Source organism: Dermacentor silvarum, chromosome 9 (genome assembly GCF_013339745.2).
Source record: "Dermacentor silvarum isolate Dsil-2018 chromosome 9, BIME_Dsil_1.4, whole genome shotgun sequence".
In the NCBI taxonomy this organism is placed as follows: Eukaryota; Metazoa; Arthropoda; class Arachnida; order Ixodida; family Ixodidae; genus Dermacentor; species Dermacentor silvarum.
This window is the reverse complement of record NC_051162.1, coordinates 146,696,464-146,712,718: the sequence shown is the minus strand read 5'-3', so window position 1 is coordinate 146,712,718 and position 16,255 is coordinate 146,696,464. Positions and strand designations below refer to the sequence as shown.

The window sequence follows — 16,255 nt, the reverse complement described above, 5'->3', positions numbered from 1 at the left end:
GTGCTTCTGCTTGCATGTCCATTTCCTCGGTAGGCTCTATTGATTGTGAAGCTAGTGTTGACGTTCGAATTGGTCTGCGAGTTTGAAGTAGGGCGTTCTTATAATCCCTGGCTACTTTCTGAGTTCGTGACTGAACTTTAGATGCATAGGTGAGGGTGAGGGAAGGGAAGGTGCCGGATGACTGACTCACGTTTTGCTGGATTGTGGGTTGCTCGTGTTGTTGGCCTCGGGTCTGGCTGTGATCCGGAGACTGGTTGCGTCCTCCGGGCCTGCTGCGGTCCCCGGATTGGACGCGGCTCCCGGACTTGCTGTAGTTCCCAGACTGGCTGGGGACCCCGAACTGGCAGTGGCCCCTGGATCGGCTGCGGCCCCTGGATCGGCTGCGGCCCCTGGATCGGCTGCGGCCCCTGGATGGACTGCGGCCCCTGGATGGACTGCGGCCCCTGGATGGACAGCGGCCCCGTGACTGTTGACGGCTTCTGTCTGTCGATATGTTGTCGGAGTTGCGTTTTGGGCTTGGGCTTCGGCTTGCGATGGTGACTGTGTTCGTTTGTTTGTCGTCCTCGCGTTGTTGTAAACGCTTCAGGTAGGCCGCCTCTCTGACCGCTTTATCAGCTGCTTGTCGCACTTCACAAGTCGGGTCATCGGCCTTGTGGTCCTTGCCACAATTAGGGCAGCCGGGTTTGCAGTCATGATCATCTACATGATCCCCGGCCGTTTTTCCACATGTTCTGCACCTTGGTTTTCCACTGTCACGGCAGACGTCTGATTTGTGGCCTATAGCAAAGCATGTTGAGCAAAATTGCGCCTTGGGTCGGTGAGGGACGCAGCGGTATACACCTCCGCCGAAGATGACCTGGCGTGGTACATGCGAGCCCTTGAAAGTTATGATTGCAGTGGATGTTTTACCCATCATACGAGCCGCAATAATTTCATAATTGGGTGCTCGGTTCTTCGGTTGGGGTGTTCAATTCCACGTTGTGAATCACTCCTCTGCACGAGTTGTGGGGCGATGCGATATAGATGTGGACTGGGTAAGTTTTGCCATTAAGGGTGGTTTCGTTAATACGCTGGAGCTTTTCCGTCGCCGAAGGGTCATCACTGCTTATTATAGCCAAGTTCTTTTCATTTTTGATGTCTACTGTAGCGGCGCGAGCCTCTGCAGCGGTCAGGGCCGCTGAGACGCTCAGCGCGTCGTGAAGCGTTCGTGGGCTTCATTGAGGTAGGAAAAAGCCAGTTGGCTGACGCAAAATAAGCGTTGCAACGTGCTGCGCACCTTGGGAACGTTTTGATGCTCGGGTAGTCCATCCATCAGCGTCGGTGACAAATTTTGGAGCCATTGATGCCTGCAGGAGTCCGGGCCTTTGGCTTACTTGACGGAAGGCGTACACTCCCAGCGTTTAGGGCTAGCTGGGCGCCCTGCCAGGTCCGTGACAAAAACACTGAAACTCACAATATGTTGGTCCGATCAGAACAGAAATTGGCCAGGAGGTTCGGATAACGTACTAGACGAGCTGACCTGTGTCTTAGAGCTGGACCTTGTTGAATAATTTGGCATTCAGGGCTTTCCTCCGGAGCGATGCGAAGGCACGTATGCTTGGCGGCGAGCCGAGGAGACGGCGTTGCGGGCGAAGCAGCGTCAACGTGGCAATGGCGGGAACGCGTTCGCTAACGACGTCACTAACGGCGCTGCCAATGGCGCGCACGCTTCGGTGCGACGTAGAGAACGACGTAACTGACGGCGCAGCCAATGGAGACGTTTATCGAAACATTGGACGAACGGTTTTTCGTTTTGCCTAGCCATATACAGCTTTCGCTGTAAAACTATCATTGGCCGTATGCTGTATGTGCGAGTGAAAGCGCGCGAGGGACGCGCGATTTCACGCGCAGCGAACGCACGGCTGAGAGCAAACGCGACTTCTTCCGTTGCGCGAAAGGCCGTGGGGGACGGGAGGGAGGGGAGGCGACGTTTAGCTGCGGCACCAAATGCGTATCTTGCGACCGGGTGCAAGGGGAACTGGCGACTCAATCTCCCACGCGAAAGGAGGACAGCGTGAAGGCAGCGCGGGAGGGAGGGGTTGCGGCTTCTGCTCTGCAAGCAACTTGTACTTAGCGCGGCGCCGGGCGGTCGCGCGCACCGTATCTTGAAGGCGATCTGCAACACGACTCGTACCTTTGTATGCGCTGTGCTTGCAGCTTTCGCCGCTCAGTTTCCGTTGAAGCGATAGACCGCATGACCCTTTGCCCGCTGCTGCTGTCGCGCTTGCTCACGCCAGCGTTTTGACTGTGGTTGTGTGCGGTCACACAAACAACGCGCAGAACTGTTGTCGACGGCGGCGGCGTTTTGCCCGCGTTCGCACCGAACGCGCGCGGTGTTGGGGACGTGTTTATGAAGAACGTGCCAACTTTTGCTGTGCACCCTATGGCGATGTATCAAGGCCGTGGTCCCTGTGGTCACTAAATAAATGAAAACTACCGGATCATATATATTTCTCATTCTTTAATAGTTCAAATAACCAATTACACCATCACATCTTAACAGGCACAATTTGAAATACATAATTCCCACCATAGTACAGCTTTGCTGGTCTTCCATCTGCACCCCAGTGGAAGGGCTGACAGTTTTTTAACACTTGAAGTATAACGTTTGTTTACTTCTTGGATTATTTGGTGACAAATAGCTATTAGACAAAGGGCGTAAAATAAGCACTCAATTATAGACGACCCAAGCAGCATATGTGGCGAATATCGGCGACATACATTTAAGCGCTGCCTTAGCATTGTACTTCGCATTGGAAGAATTCCGCAACATTGAGCCCAGCCTCCAACAGTCGCACTCGGTGGCTATCTCGTCATTGCATTCGGCGTGACCTATCTAGTTGCTGACGGCGTCGTCATTTGTACACAATTTCTTATATCTTCAACTTTATAGAAACCGCTGCATGTGTGAATGAGATGGAGGGAGGGGGGAGGGTCGAATTAATTCGAAGCAGCACGCTTTCGCGTTCGATCTAAACGGGTTTTTCTTCCATATCAACTTGCATAAATTTTCGCCAGGAGTTTCCAGTGCGTTATCGGATTAAGCGAAAAGTCGAATTAATGAAGGTCCAACTAACGGGAGTTGACTGTATTCGCGCGCCCCTAGTGACACGCTAGAAAATCCCCCATTTTTTGCATTAAGAATATTAAGGTACCTTGGTAAGACATATGATGGAGACTGTTGGCGATATGTAGTGCGACAAAAAGGTTGACACCATTGGACAGAATTTCGGGTATTGTAAGCAGGTATGGGACGGTTTAGTTTGAATAAGGACAAGAGTCTGTCATTATTACCCAGAACTGCGGTTTTGTACATGATCAATAACTTGTAGGGATACAACTCGGTGACTTTGAGGATATGAAAAGCAGTGAAGTATGGGTTAGTGTGTGTGTACCATGGTACATTCGCGATTAGATGTATTGCTCGTTTTTGAGCAACAAGAATTTTTTGTTCATTTTGTTTCGTCATTTTGCCCCATATCATAAAACAGTAGGAAATAATTGGTAGTATGTATACATTACATATGAAGATCTTTGCCTGTTGAGGAAGTACATGTCTATGGTGATTCACCATACCGTTTATTCTGTTTATTCTTAACCTTATGCTATCGACATGCGTATCCCAACTAAGTGATTCAGTAAAAACCACGCCTAAGCTTTTTACAGCTGGTACGATCTCAATTTTACTATTCCCTAAAACAAGATCAAAGTTACAGTGATATATTCTGTTTTTCGGTCTAAACAGAATGCCTTTAGTTTTATTTGTATTAATCTTCAAGCAGCTTTTGAGTGCCCATTGCCACAAGTATTTCAAAAAATAATTGCCTTTATTAAATACATCCATGTTGTGTTTTACCTGAAATTAACATGGTTAAGTCATCGGCATATGCTATGATATTTACTGCAACTGGGGCAAAAAATATATCATTAATGTAAAGAAGGAACAGTAGAGGCCCTAAAATGCTTCCTTGTGGTACACCGTATCAGATGGGTGCTAGTCTGGAAAATGCACGGTTATGAACAATCATCTGTTTTCGGTGTTGCAGGTTGGACTCCAATAATCTTACGCTATTTCCTGTTATTCCGTAGCGTTGGAGTTTTTGTATTATTAGGTCGTAATTTAGGAGATCAAAAGCTTCTGAAAAGTCTACATATATCCCAAGTACTAATTGTTTTGTTTCAAATCCATCAATTATAATGTCATTTTGCTTCATCAATGCTGCTTCTGTGGACATTTTCTGTCGGAAACCAAATTGACAATAAGACATCAAGTTTCATTAAGAACTTGTTAATTCTGGTATATATCACTTTTCCTACGCCTTTTGATAACACTGGAAGAATCGAGATTGGTCGATAGTTAGACAAGTTTGATGCTTCACCCCCTTTATGGATGACAGTAACTTTCGCTACCTGCATTTCTTTGCGAAAAACTGCTGTACCAAGAGCAAGGTTATAAATGTGCATAATCACTGGAGCTAACAAGTCGATAACATACTTAAAAGGTTTGATTTGAAATCCATCTTTGTCTTCAGCTTTACTTGTTCGAAGATTCGAAAACACTGTAATTATCTCACTTTCTGTTGTGGGAAACATGAAAAGAGAATGTCAAACACCGGGTGCGTGATGGACGTAGTTTGTGGGAGTGCTAGAACAGCACAACGTTTCAGTAATATTAATGAAAAAGTTATTAAATTCATTAGGGAGGTCTTCTCAACTCAGTGCAAGCCCATCTTTTGTAAGCGATGTAACAATGTTTTTAGAACGGCAGTTTAGAATTTTATTTAGATGGTCCCATGGATTCTTCACACTTTTGTTAGCTGAATGTGAAAATGCGTTCTTAAAATAGTGTACTTTAGCTACTCTGAGCTCCCGGTTTAACTGGTTGCGATATTTTTTGTATGTCTGCCACTTTGAAAGTTGTTTGGATTTCAAAAACTGGGCAAACAGTTTATCTATTGTTTTTATTTTGCATGTCAATTCGTACGTGATCCAAGGCTTTCTGGCTTTTTGCTTCCGAATGCGTTGTAATGGAAAACATTTCTCATATACAACTTTGATTTTTGTTATGAGTGCATTATATGAATCTTCTACATTGTTCAAAGACAATGTAGACAACACGTCGCACCATTCAAGCACAGTAACGGCAGTTCGAAAAACGATCTAAAGTAATTGCATCAATTCGCTGATATTGCAAAGAATTACTGGTAGGAGTTTGATGGGGGCTGTGCATAGAAAAAAAAACAAATACAGGAAGGTGATCGCTGATGTCAGACATAATTGTACCGGAAGTCGTTCTGCCATCAAAATTAGTGATTATAATGTCGATGGTTGTAGAACTGGAGCATGTAACACGCATCGGGGCATCGATAAGATTAGAAAAACCGTAAGCATGCAACAATGATACAAACTCTTTCTGTGACAGTGATACAGCTTGTACATCAATGTTTCTATCACCAGAAAGAAACAAACGAAGCTGATTTCTTGACACATAATCTAGGAGACCCGTTTTTTTATGTCACCGTCCGGTGGGCTGTACAGCACAGAAAAAACACATTGTGCGCATCTAGCTTCGACTGTTAACATTTCAATGTATGGGCTGGACAACGTAAAGTTCTTGCTTTCCGTAATCTTCAGTGTGTTCAGGACCTGCAGTGACACCCTACCCCTTCTGCGCCCAAGTCTGTCGCAGTTTCACCTGAAACTGCGACAAATTTTTTGATAGTTCTTTGTAATATGTAAAAAAAAAATTAAGCCCCTTTCTGAAAGAAAAATGATTGAGCGCGATGCTTTCGCCCATGCAAACTGAATTAAAATCAAAGTCCAAAGCCAACGACCACGCAACGAACCCAAGAAGTGCTGAGCGACCCAATGTGATGCATATATGTGATTTGATTGCTTGTTTAGGGTCGTATTTTTTGAACGTTGAAGTTGAATGAAGACACATTTCGTAAATTTACATGTATAGCCTTTATTTTAGATCATGTAGCCGTTGATTACACGCACATACACACTTTCACGGATTACGTGCAATTGCCGATACACGGGATCGGCCTTGCGGGAACGATCGCGCTCGCGCTTACGTTCGCGTACGGCAGCCTCTTCTTCTGCCGTACGCTGCACCCGCGGCCTACCCATGGTGACGGCCGGGAATGCATTGCGGGACGCGCCTAATGCAATGCAGATATATACTGTTTGTCTGAGTAGCGTGACGTTGCAGTTCCCATTGTTCTTATCGGTACAACTGCAAATGTAAACTGTTGCGATCTACGATTGTCTGCGCAGATTGGGGGGACTTACGCTAGGCCACCACTAGGCCACCTCGCGGTAGGGCATCCGTGTCGTATGCGGGAGGTACCGAGTTCAAATCCCGGTGCCGCCGGGAACCCACCGGTTTTTCTAATGGGTAGAGATGTTCCCTGGCCTGGTGCTCGGCTCTCGTAAGGGTTCACATCTCGAAAGAGGGCCCAACAAAGATTTCAGGCGTGGTCTCGAGGCGCCTTTTGTCCAAGACGGCCTCGTTGAAGAGCATCCGCCGCGGCTGGGAGGCAAGTGCTGCCGCCGGGTACCTACCGGTAAAATAGGTACAAGCGCGCTCCCGGCCTGGTGCTCGGCCATTATGGGACCTCAACGCCTGGAAAGGGGTGTTTGTCTTCAACCCGAAGGCGTCCCCACCTCAATAGGTGCTTGGGGCGCCACATGGGAAATGGCCGCCATGGGAGCGGCCCAAACATCACTTTTTTTGTGTGTGGGCTCACGAGGGTTTCGACGGGAATTCAGGGCGCAGGCTCCTTTCCCAAGCGTATCATCCTTGAAGGAAGCCGAACGCCAGGCAGGGGTACGGCGCTTGTACCCATTTGAACCAGTGGGTGCCCGGCGGCGGTTTCTATGAAGGCTTTGATGAAGGATTTGGTGATGATGGAGTAAAAGCCATCTCCAGGACCTCATGTAGAGCCGGCTTGGAGCATTATAGACATCGGGAAAATTCCGACTTTGCGAAAATTTAATGCCAAATACGCACATCCCCGATGCGTTTCGGTGGTCGCGGGATGTGCCTTCCGTTGGGGCACATCCTTCACCGACCGAAATTCCACCGATCTCTGAGGGCTCATGCGCTTCGCGTCGCGCAAAACTGACAGATAAGCAGTCAATGAGTTCATAAGGATAAAGAGTAATGAGGGGTTATATGGGTTTCAGAACGGTTGAGAATGATTCGACGCGGATGGATAAGACGCTAAAGAGCAATAAGGGCTTATAATAATCAGAACAGTTCTGATAAGATTGATAAAGACCGATAATGGTCGAATCATGTCCGATAAGGTCGATAATTAAGGATCGGATCGATTGAGATATGGTTGAAAATAATAACGATTGTTAAGGGTTGATAAAGGTCGGATCGTGTCCGATAAGGTTGATAACAACCGATAAGGGTTGATAAGTGTTTATACTGGTCGGATCAAGTTTTATATGATTGATAATGACACCGCGCTGCGTGGAGATGAGCAAGTGGCACCACGCTTGCGCATACTTAGGCAGCTTCAGTGGAGTTTATGCGTGAATTGCTTTTTCGGTTTTAGCACTACTTCGGAAAGGCACGTTCGTTCCGCAGGTTCCCGCGCATATCGTCACGTACGTGGGCTGCTAAGCACGAGGTCGCGGAATCGAATCCCGGTCATGGCGGCCGCATTTCGACGGGGGCGAAATGCAGAAAATACCCGTGTACTTAGATTTAGGTGCACGTTAAGGAACCCCAGATGGTATAAATTAATCTGGAGTCCCCCATTACGGAGTGCTTCACAATCAGATGGTGGTTCAGGCACGTAAAACCCAATAATAATAATAATAATAATAATAATAATAATAATAATAATAATAATAATAATAATAATAATAATAATAATAATAATAATAATAATAATAATAATAATAAAAGATCGTCACGCGCGTGTCTTGAATAGTCAGCTCCATTCGTTCAGATGCCGAGTGAAAGCAGATCATCACATGCATTACTGCGACGGTTCGGCGGGGTCGCGCGTCATCCCAAATATGTTCCATATGTCGTGAAAAGCACGCATACACACTCTCTCAGTAACAATAAGTACAGGGGGACTTGCACTGGCATGACCTATGCATATGGCCGCCTGCAAATATCAGAACGACGCGCTGCGTTGGTTACACGTTTCAAAACAAGACAGCGCTCCGGACGCGGACGTAGAACAATGCATACCGAAAAGACAAACTAGCCGATGTCGACGTTCTCTTTTGACGCGCGTGTCAGCAGGTGCGAATAGAAGCGTTTGAAGCTGCTTTTGTAAATAGTAAGATTAGGGAATTCCGCCACATTAGACTGCGAACAAGTAATACCGATTTCACAGAATAGTAAGACGTAAAACACGACACAATTATAGACGAAATAAAGGCATCAAAACTGCCAACAGCAGCTAATAATATTGCCAACGCTTTATTTCGTCCGTTACCTTTTTTTTTTTCTCCGCGCTCTTTAGCCTTCCAAGAACAGTCTCAAATACGCGCGTCACGCATGACGCCATAAACTCTACGCGTGACGCAGTCAATGCGGCAGCTTTCTTATTTGTTCACTGCGCGAAGCGGAATGGTAAGTCGCGACGCGCGCCTCCCACGGCGGCTGCGCGGACTAAAAAAAAAAAAAAGATAATAAAATAAAAAAAACCGCACGGCGGAGATGTCCATGCGCGCGCCGCGCGCGGCGTTGCGCAGCGGACTCAAAACAAACATGGCGCTCGGTGCTGGCGTGAAGCGTCATTTTCCGATGCGCAAAGTGGACGACGTTGTCGAGTTCTTTCGAGCGCAGCTCGAGAGCGACAACGAGCCGGACCTGGCGTTGCTGTCCATCGTGATCGGGTACATCGAGAACCTGCTGACATTCCATCGCAACGTGGAACCGGCGTCAGGCGGCGATCAGCGGCAACCGTGCTTCCCCGTTGTCGAGATCGGTCCCATTGAAGCGCTGCACGCCAAGTTCGCCTGTCAGATCAAGGGATCGCTCGACCTGAGCGCCATCGAGACGGACTCTCCGGCCGGTATGCGTGATCTCATCAAGCGAGTGTCGGACGCTATCTGGTCGTCGCTGACGAGGAGTTACTACAAGGATCGGCCTCACCTCCAGTCCCTCTACAGTTATCTCACCGGTAAGTCGGTTGTGCGTTTTCCACCCTCGCCTATGCACGCGCGTAATCGATGGGAGATTTGGCTGTTTATTTACGGTGGAGTCGCGAGCAGGTCCTCTCTCTCTCCTACGCTGACGTAAGTGGGAGCACAACGGGACGGCGACGTTCTGGGAAAAACCCGCGTTGCAGCGTTACGTAACTTTCGGGCGACCGTTCGTGTCGAGAGGGGAGCCTGCTTCTCTTCGCCCCCCCCCCCCCCCCTTTTTTTTTTTTTTTTTTTCTTTCGACGACTGCCGGTAAAGCGTGGTGATCGATTGCTTCGTGTATAGCAGTGGCCAGCAAAGCAGTGCGCGATCTTCACTTTCGTTTTGGAAACAGATGGCGAGGGAGAAGGTGTAGGAGGGCGGGGAAGAAAGAATAAGGAAATATCGGCCGTAGGTTGGCTAGCGTTTGCGAAGATGTCGCCTCAGACGCACGTTGGCCCAAAGTTGGCCCGCTGGACAGACACAGCAGGCTACAGTGGCCGGTGGCTTGTTGCGTAGTTGACACCTCGAGCCGTGAGGCATCACGCAAGCTGATCGCGTCTGACAGCGCGTTTCAACTCCTTTGAACTTAGCTCTCGATCCGTTGATCCGAGTCGGCTTCGCGCGCTTATCGCAGCGCCGAGGTGGATTGTCTTCGATTTGGCCTTTCGCAAAACGCCGAGAATCGTAGTCTTCGTAGAAACGTCAGCTACGCGGTTGCTCGCTCGAAGTGTGTCGAAACGAAAGAAAAGGAAGGGAAAAAAAAAAAAAAAAAGACTGCAGAGCACTTGTGTGGAACTCGCTTTCTTTTGTTCTGCAGATCGTGCCGGGTGTATTACAAGCTCCTACACGCGCCCGGCGGTTGGAATAGAACACCGCTACATCGTAATAAACGGAGTGACATGTTGCGGTTGTACTTACGGTTCGCGGCGATTATGGTCGCGAAAGTAACACTCCTCCGTTGATGAGGACACTTGACAATATTTTTTTTTTTTGTCTTAACACGCGTGCGCGCACACACACACACATACTTTATTCATTTATTAAGTTTACATTTTCAGCGCCGTGTCTTTTGGTTTTCTATGAGCACGTGTAGGCATTCCGTGTCAGTGACCGAATGGAGACATTTAAGAAAAGAAAATCCGCTTATTATAAAGTCAAAGAGGAATTCTTTTGTGCCGCCAGGACCGTCTCCCTCCGTCGTGACAGCTTGTGAACTGCTGTGCAGCTGCGTTGCCGACGAATAGATTTATAGTCTCCATATTGTTGGCGTGGTATCACAGCAGGGCACTTGTTTTGATGTGTGTGTGTGTGTGTGTGTGTGTGTGCTTTATACCTCTGCTGAGGGGTTTAACTAATCATTAGCAACGAGCCACCGTTTGCATTTTTATACTTTACTAACTGGGGCGGCACGTTTGTATTCATTATGCCCCTCAGTCGTGACTTATGACAATGTTCCTTCAAATTAAATTTAGATATTTTTCTGGCATGCCGAAACCTCCCAAAATTTTTTTGAGTCGGGTCAGTCATCGTAATTATCAAAAATTATTTGATTATGGGTGTTGAGTTTTAAAGTGTGATGTTGTGTATCGCGAAAAGAACTGAAGTGTCCGTTACAAGTAGATGCGCCTGTCATTGATTTTAGGGCCTTCTCAAGCAGGACAGAAGAGTAATTAGTGGCAGTGATATAGATTACACCTCCTAAAATACCATTCTTCTGCATTAGCCGTATGTATATCCAGCGACTTACGACCAGACTTGTATTTAATGAATTACATGTAATTGTAATCAATTAAATTTTTCCATAGTTTTGTGATATCAAGATTACTTTACTCGGTAGCACACACTGTAATTCAGTTACTTTTTCAGTAACCAATTACATGTAAACTGTTACAATTTTATTGCCAAGACAAGCTGTAACTGGCAATGCAGCTTCGAGCACTTGAATTTTGCGGGCGCTATGCAGTATAACACCCGCAGCCGTGCCATGCAGCAGCCTCGTAGGTATGCATGTTCAGGCAGGCAAATCGGATGCTCAGTATTTGTTTCCTCATCTTAATTAACGCTCGACTAGATGTTGGTGGACAATTTGAAGTGGCGCTGCTGAGGCTCAATAGCAATGACCACATTGGACGTTGATGAAAGGAAATCAACTACAGGTGATTTTTTTCAGCTTTTCACTGCACCTACTCCGAGCACTGGCAACAATGAAGTGCTGGGCTTCACCGAGCAAACAGATACAAGCGATGTGCCATTGAGCATATTGGGCTAAAAGTGTGTGTTATAATGCTGCTCTTCTGTCCAGCTCGCACAATGAGCAAAAGTAATCGATTACATTTAACAGTTGCTCAATTACAGTTCTGGAACAGCAATTAGTAACTGTAATCGATTACATTTATGAATGAAGTAATTGTAATTTGTAAACGGTTTCTTTTTTTTCTGTAACGTGCGCAAGTCTGTTTGTGACATTTGTTTTTTATTAGCTGGTGGTTACGTTTACATTCATTGCCATGTTCAAGTTTTTTCTTCCTTATAGTCACTAGTGGGAACATTATAAAGTATGAAGTTGCATCTCAATATGTGCACAATGTGGCTGAAAGGGCTATTTGTGAACAAGCACTTTTTTATTCACTCTGAATGAGCATCTGAAATAGCATGTAAATACCCCCCCCCCCCCCCTACTTCCTTTTTTTTTTTCCCAGTACCATTCACTTTTTTTTTTTTTTTCATTATGTGCTAAAGCGTTCATGTTCCCAATTTTTATCAGAGGAAGGTTGCCACATTTGTAAGCAATGCGCGTATGGTGGAATTGAGGAAGTGCCGACATGCAGAGTTGCTACGCATTCTGGGCACATAAGCACGGTTGGCAAGGGTAAGGACATGCATTAATGCTGTATTTGTGGTCAGCACTTATTCCAGATTCAAGCTAAATATAAAATGCCAGAAATGTAACATTTTTTGCCGACTTCATAAATGTGCGTCACTCTTGCATTGCATTGTTTATTTAGGGTGCCCTACTAGCAGCAGAGTAAGCTATATGTGACCGGCCATATCAAATATCTATGAATTCAAGGTACTGCAATGCAGAAAGTCTCGTTACAAAAATTTCTTGGTAAGGCATTGGTGCAGAGAATAGTCTGTGTCTCTTGTCATGCGGAACATTGTAGAAGATAGTTTAATGTGACGCATCTAATGAAGGAGTACGGATAGTTCTCAAATAGCTTGGAGAAAATGTCCATGTGAACTAGGGGGGTGGGATGAGGAAAGGGAAGCTCATTGCGTGTAAGATGTGCGGAGAGCTTGGCACGAATTGTTAGTCAGGATTGCAGTATTGGGGTTCCTAAATGTTCATCTCGCGATTTCATAATGGTCTTGTGCAGTACAGTGAATGAAATGCATGATAGCCTAGAGGTTAAGCCAGCAACTGGTTATGTCCATTAGAACTGACCAATGCCTCATTTGCTAGATACCTGCTGCAAGAGCTGAGGATCTGGTTACGGCCCCTCCCCTCTTTCCTCCTCTGCACCACTGGAGGGTGCTGGTTGTGATGGCCGCTGCAAACTTGAATCACGTGCCCCTGCCTCCGGGATTATAGCGGTGTCTGTTGTAATCCGGAGGTAGGAATTACAGGCTCCCACCGAGCCATTGGCCGAGCATGCTGACCTTGTAGTGATTCGGTCCTTGAATTGGATGTCAATTACTTGAAAACCTGAATATTTTTTCAATACTTTTCGAATACCTCACATTGTTGACTGCACATGATCAAGCATGAAATGTAAGAAAAACATGCTAGAACTCATCCCATCTACAGTGGATATAACATACTAGAGCACGCTTCATCACTCAGTCAGTCAAACCTTCTCGACTCAACTTGATCACTCGCAATAAATGTTGCTTAGACATGGCATTCGGCAGTATATACTGTTTGGTGCTATTTATAGATGAAGCAGACATTTCTGATGTGGTCGCGAAGGCGAACACAGTTATCAACTAGGCCAACAATGCTGCCTTTCTAAGCTTTATCTGATAACGCAGCACCACGTATGCTCTGTTTTGAAACAAATTGGTTAGTTATTCCTGATGTCCTTTGTTCTTTGAATAAAGCATGATTTATAATGTTCTGTGTAATGACAACTTTCTGATGCCGTGAATACCACAATGTGAAAAATTATTTGATATTATAGTGAGAAGGCTTTAATTTATTCAGAAATTATCAGAAAAATTTTAGATATTTGATTCGCTTCTGTCACTATTAGATCTGTATTTGATTTAGTCTCAAAAAATACTATTTGCACACTCATAATATTAAGTGCCTAGGGCCTCAAGTTTCTTAATGCCATTGTATCTGAAGTCAGCGCTGCATGCATACTTTTAATGGCATCAAATGTGACAATGATGGCAGCAATGAATGCAGTAAGTTCGTTTTGCAATCCCATATCACACACACTCACAGGAAAAGGAAAAGCATTTAGTGGGTAAAAGCTCAAGTAACACTAAGAACATTAATAGGCATATTTTATGTAGAATTATTTTAGTGTACTTCAGAAATGTATCTCTCACGTACAGCCGTAACTGCTAAAAAGGGAGCGAGAGTGGGCATTTGATAGCCGAGGGAGTTGTGAAATTGCACTATGTATCAATTAGCATTAAGTTCTAATACCATTATTGCAATAAGTGCAAATAAATCAATAAATGATTGACATTAAAACTTTAAGGCATTAAGTAGTTAATGTCATTGTTTGTGTACTGGTGGCACGAATGTAGAACCAACCATATGCAGGTAGCTAATATTACTTTTCTGCATGTTAGCATATCAGGAATATTTTTATATTTGCTTATTAAACAGAATCTTTCCTTGCGAATCCTCCCAAACTTTTCTGACCGTGGCCCAGAAAGAAAAGTTCCGTAGACTTGAGCAGACCGGATCAAATCAACAGAGGTCAGTAATTTGCGCCAGTGATGTGACAAGAGACATGAAAACAGAGAGTTCTTAGAAGCTAGTAAAAGAAAAGACCATACTGCGAAAAGTCCACATTGCCCACAAACACCAGTTTGAAGGACAGTCAACAAATAATACGATTGAAAACACAAGAAAATGGTGGTATACAATACACAGGTCTGACTAATATGGCAGCATGAGCAACGGCACACGATTGTTCCTAATTTTCACAAAGTGTGTTGGCTGCGTTGCTTGTCAAGAAAATTTATTTCGACATAGGTGCTACAGCATACAGGAAACGGAATACAAGGAAACTGTACAATCTAGAAGAAATGGTACAGCGCAAACATACTTGATAACAGAAAGGACAACAAACAACTATTTTACAATGTCTCACACGAAGACACTGCATTTGAGCACTCCGATATGTTTGAAAGCTGTTTAGAAAAACTTCATTCCAACAAACGACAATGGGAACACTGTGGAAGATGATGACGATACAATAGCCCTCACAAAATGCAATATTACCTACTGTGCACTATGCACAAGGCAAGTGTTACAAAATTATTGCAGTCTGTTAGCACTGTGGTAACATACATTGCTACCTAAAGCAACAGAGAACACGAACACAGTTGCATATAAACAAATTGTCGCTTATACATACATGGTGATGAATGTCAGAAAGAGAAGTTTAATAGACTTAACAGAACATATAAAATCAACAAAGGTCAGCAATTTGCGACAGTCACACGTCAAGAGACATGAAAACAGGGACTTCTCAAAAGCTAAAGCTTCTAATAGAAATTAACATACTACAAAAAAAATTCACATTGCACACAACAGTTTGAAGGGCAGTTCAGGAATAAAATATCCTTGAGCACAAGCACAAGTTTCAAGGACAAACAACAAAGAAAGCTGTCGCAAACACAAAAAATGGCATGCAGTACACTGGTCTGACCAATATGGCAGCATAGGCAATGGCACACAATTGTTCCTAATTATCGCAAAGTGTGTTGACCAATGTTAAAGGAACTCTTCCTGCTCGAGGACCATAAGTTGGCTGTTCAAATATTCAATGACGCGCATGTAGCCGCATCAGCAAGGGTTACATGGCCTTTGGGGCCGTCACCTTCTCAAAGCTTTAGGACCCTGCTTTTCCCAGATTTTAAATGCCCCAACACACAAAAATAAGTTGGTAAAGGGATTCTGGGCACTGCTACTTGCATTGAGACGCACTAAGGACGTACGGCTATGCTGTCTTGCCGAGCAGATTTGTGGATTATGTATACAAAGTTTATATGAAGGTACCCACAACGTGGCTCATATAAACCTTGTATTCTGACCACATACGGCCAGTTCTGTTTCCTGTCCCCCCCATCCCCGGAAAAAAAAAACAACTTTGTACATAGAACCTGCACATATAATGTTAGTTCACGGGCATCTGTAAAGCACACCGATCTGTCAATGGAATGGTGAATTAGATTTGACAGATTCTTTGATTTACTTTATTTTCTTTCATATAACCATTCAGTAGAGAGTTTTAGAATAGGGGCCCCAAACGTTTTGAGGCCCCGAAGAAATAGTGTCGAAGCCAATGCGCATGCGCGAGACGCCAACTGCGTTTGGGTTTTGCTATTTCACTGATTTAGCGGGAGCCCCAAAAGCTGCCCCAAAGGCTTTGCGTCAACCAACATGGTGGCACCCATCGAAGCGGCGGCTCTAACTGAGCACCAAACTGGGCTCGATTCGTGGTAACGCGTGAATTTCGTAAGCTAGGAGAAGTGACTGCGGTTATCGCTTCCTCTCAAATAAGGTGTGTGATGAAGATAGATTCATTAGACGCCGCTGATTTCGAATTCAATTGTCGATTTCATGGCTCTTAGGCCTAACATGGATTAGCTTGGCTGGTGAAGGCATGTAAAGTTCGCTACTCAAAATCAAGTGCAACAAATCCCTTGCTGCTAATAGAATAACCTCTAAATTGTAATTAAATGCAAAAACACGAAAGTCAAAATTACTCTTCCTATCATAAAATGGTATAGTTTATTTTAATATTTATAATAGTTTTTCTTTGACACAGTTGTGGCGCTGCAAGCACAAGACGCAATCTG

The 16,255-nt window shown here is 45.1% G+C and overlaps 1 protein-coding gene across 2 annotated transcripts in view; it reads left to right on the top strand.

Moving 5' to 3' along the window:
• The first annotated feature begins 8,320 nt into the window (after positions 1-8,320).
• The window catches only part of LOC119464503 (menin), a 50,545-nt gene continuing 42,610 nt past the window's right edge, over positions 8,321-16,255 (top strand). Inside the window, exon 1 of one of the 2 annotated variants that reach the window (XM_049655745.1) lies at positions 8,321-9,203. In XM_049655745.1, coding sequence (XP_049511702.1) covers positions 8,738-9,203 — 466 coding nt within the window. In that variant the 5' untranslated portion in view covers positions 8,321-8,737. The remainder of the gene's footprint in view (positions 9,204-16,255) is intronic. The other variant, XM_049655746.1, reaches the window with a different exon arrangement.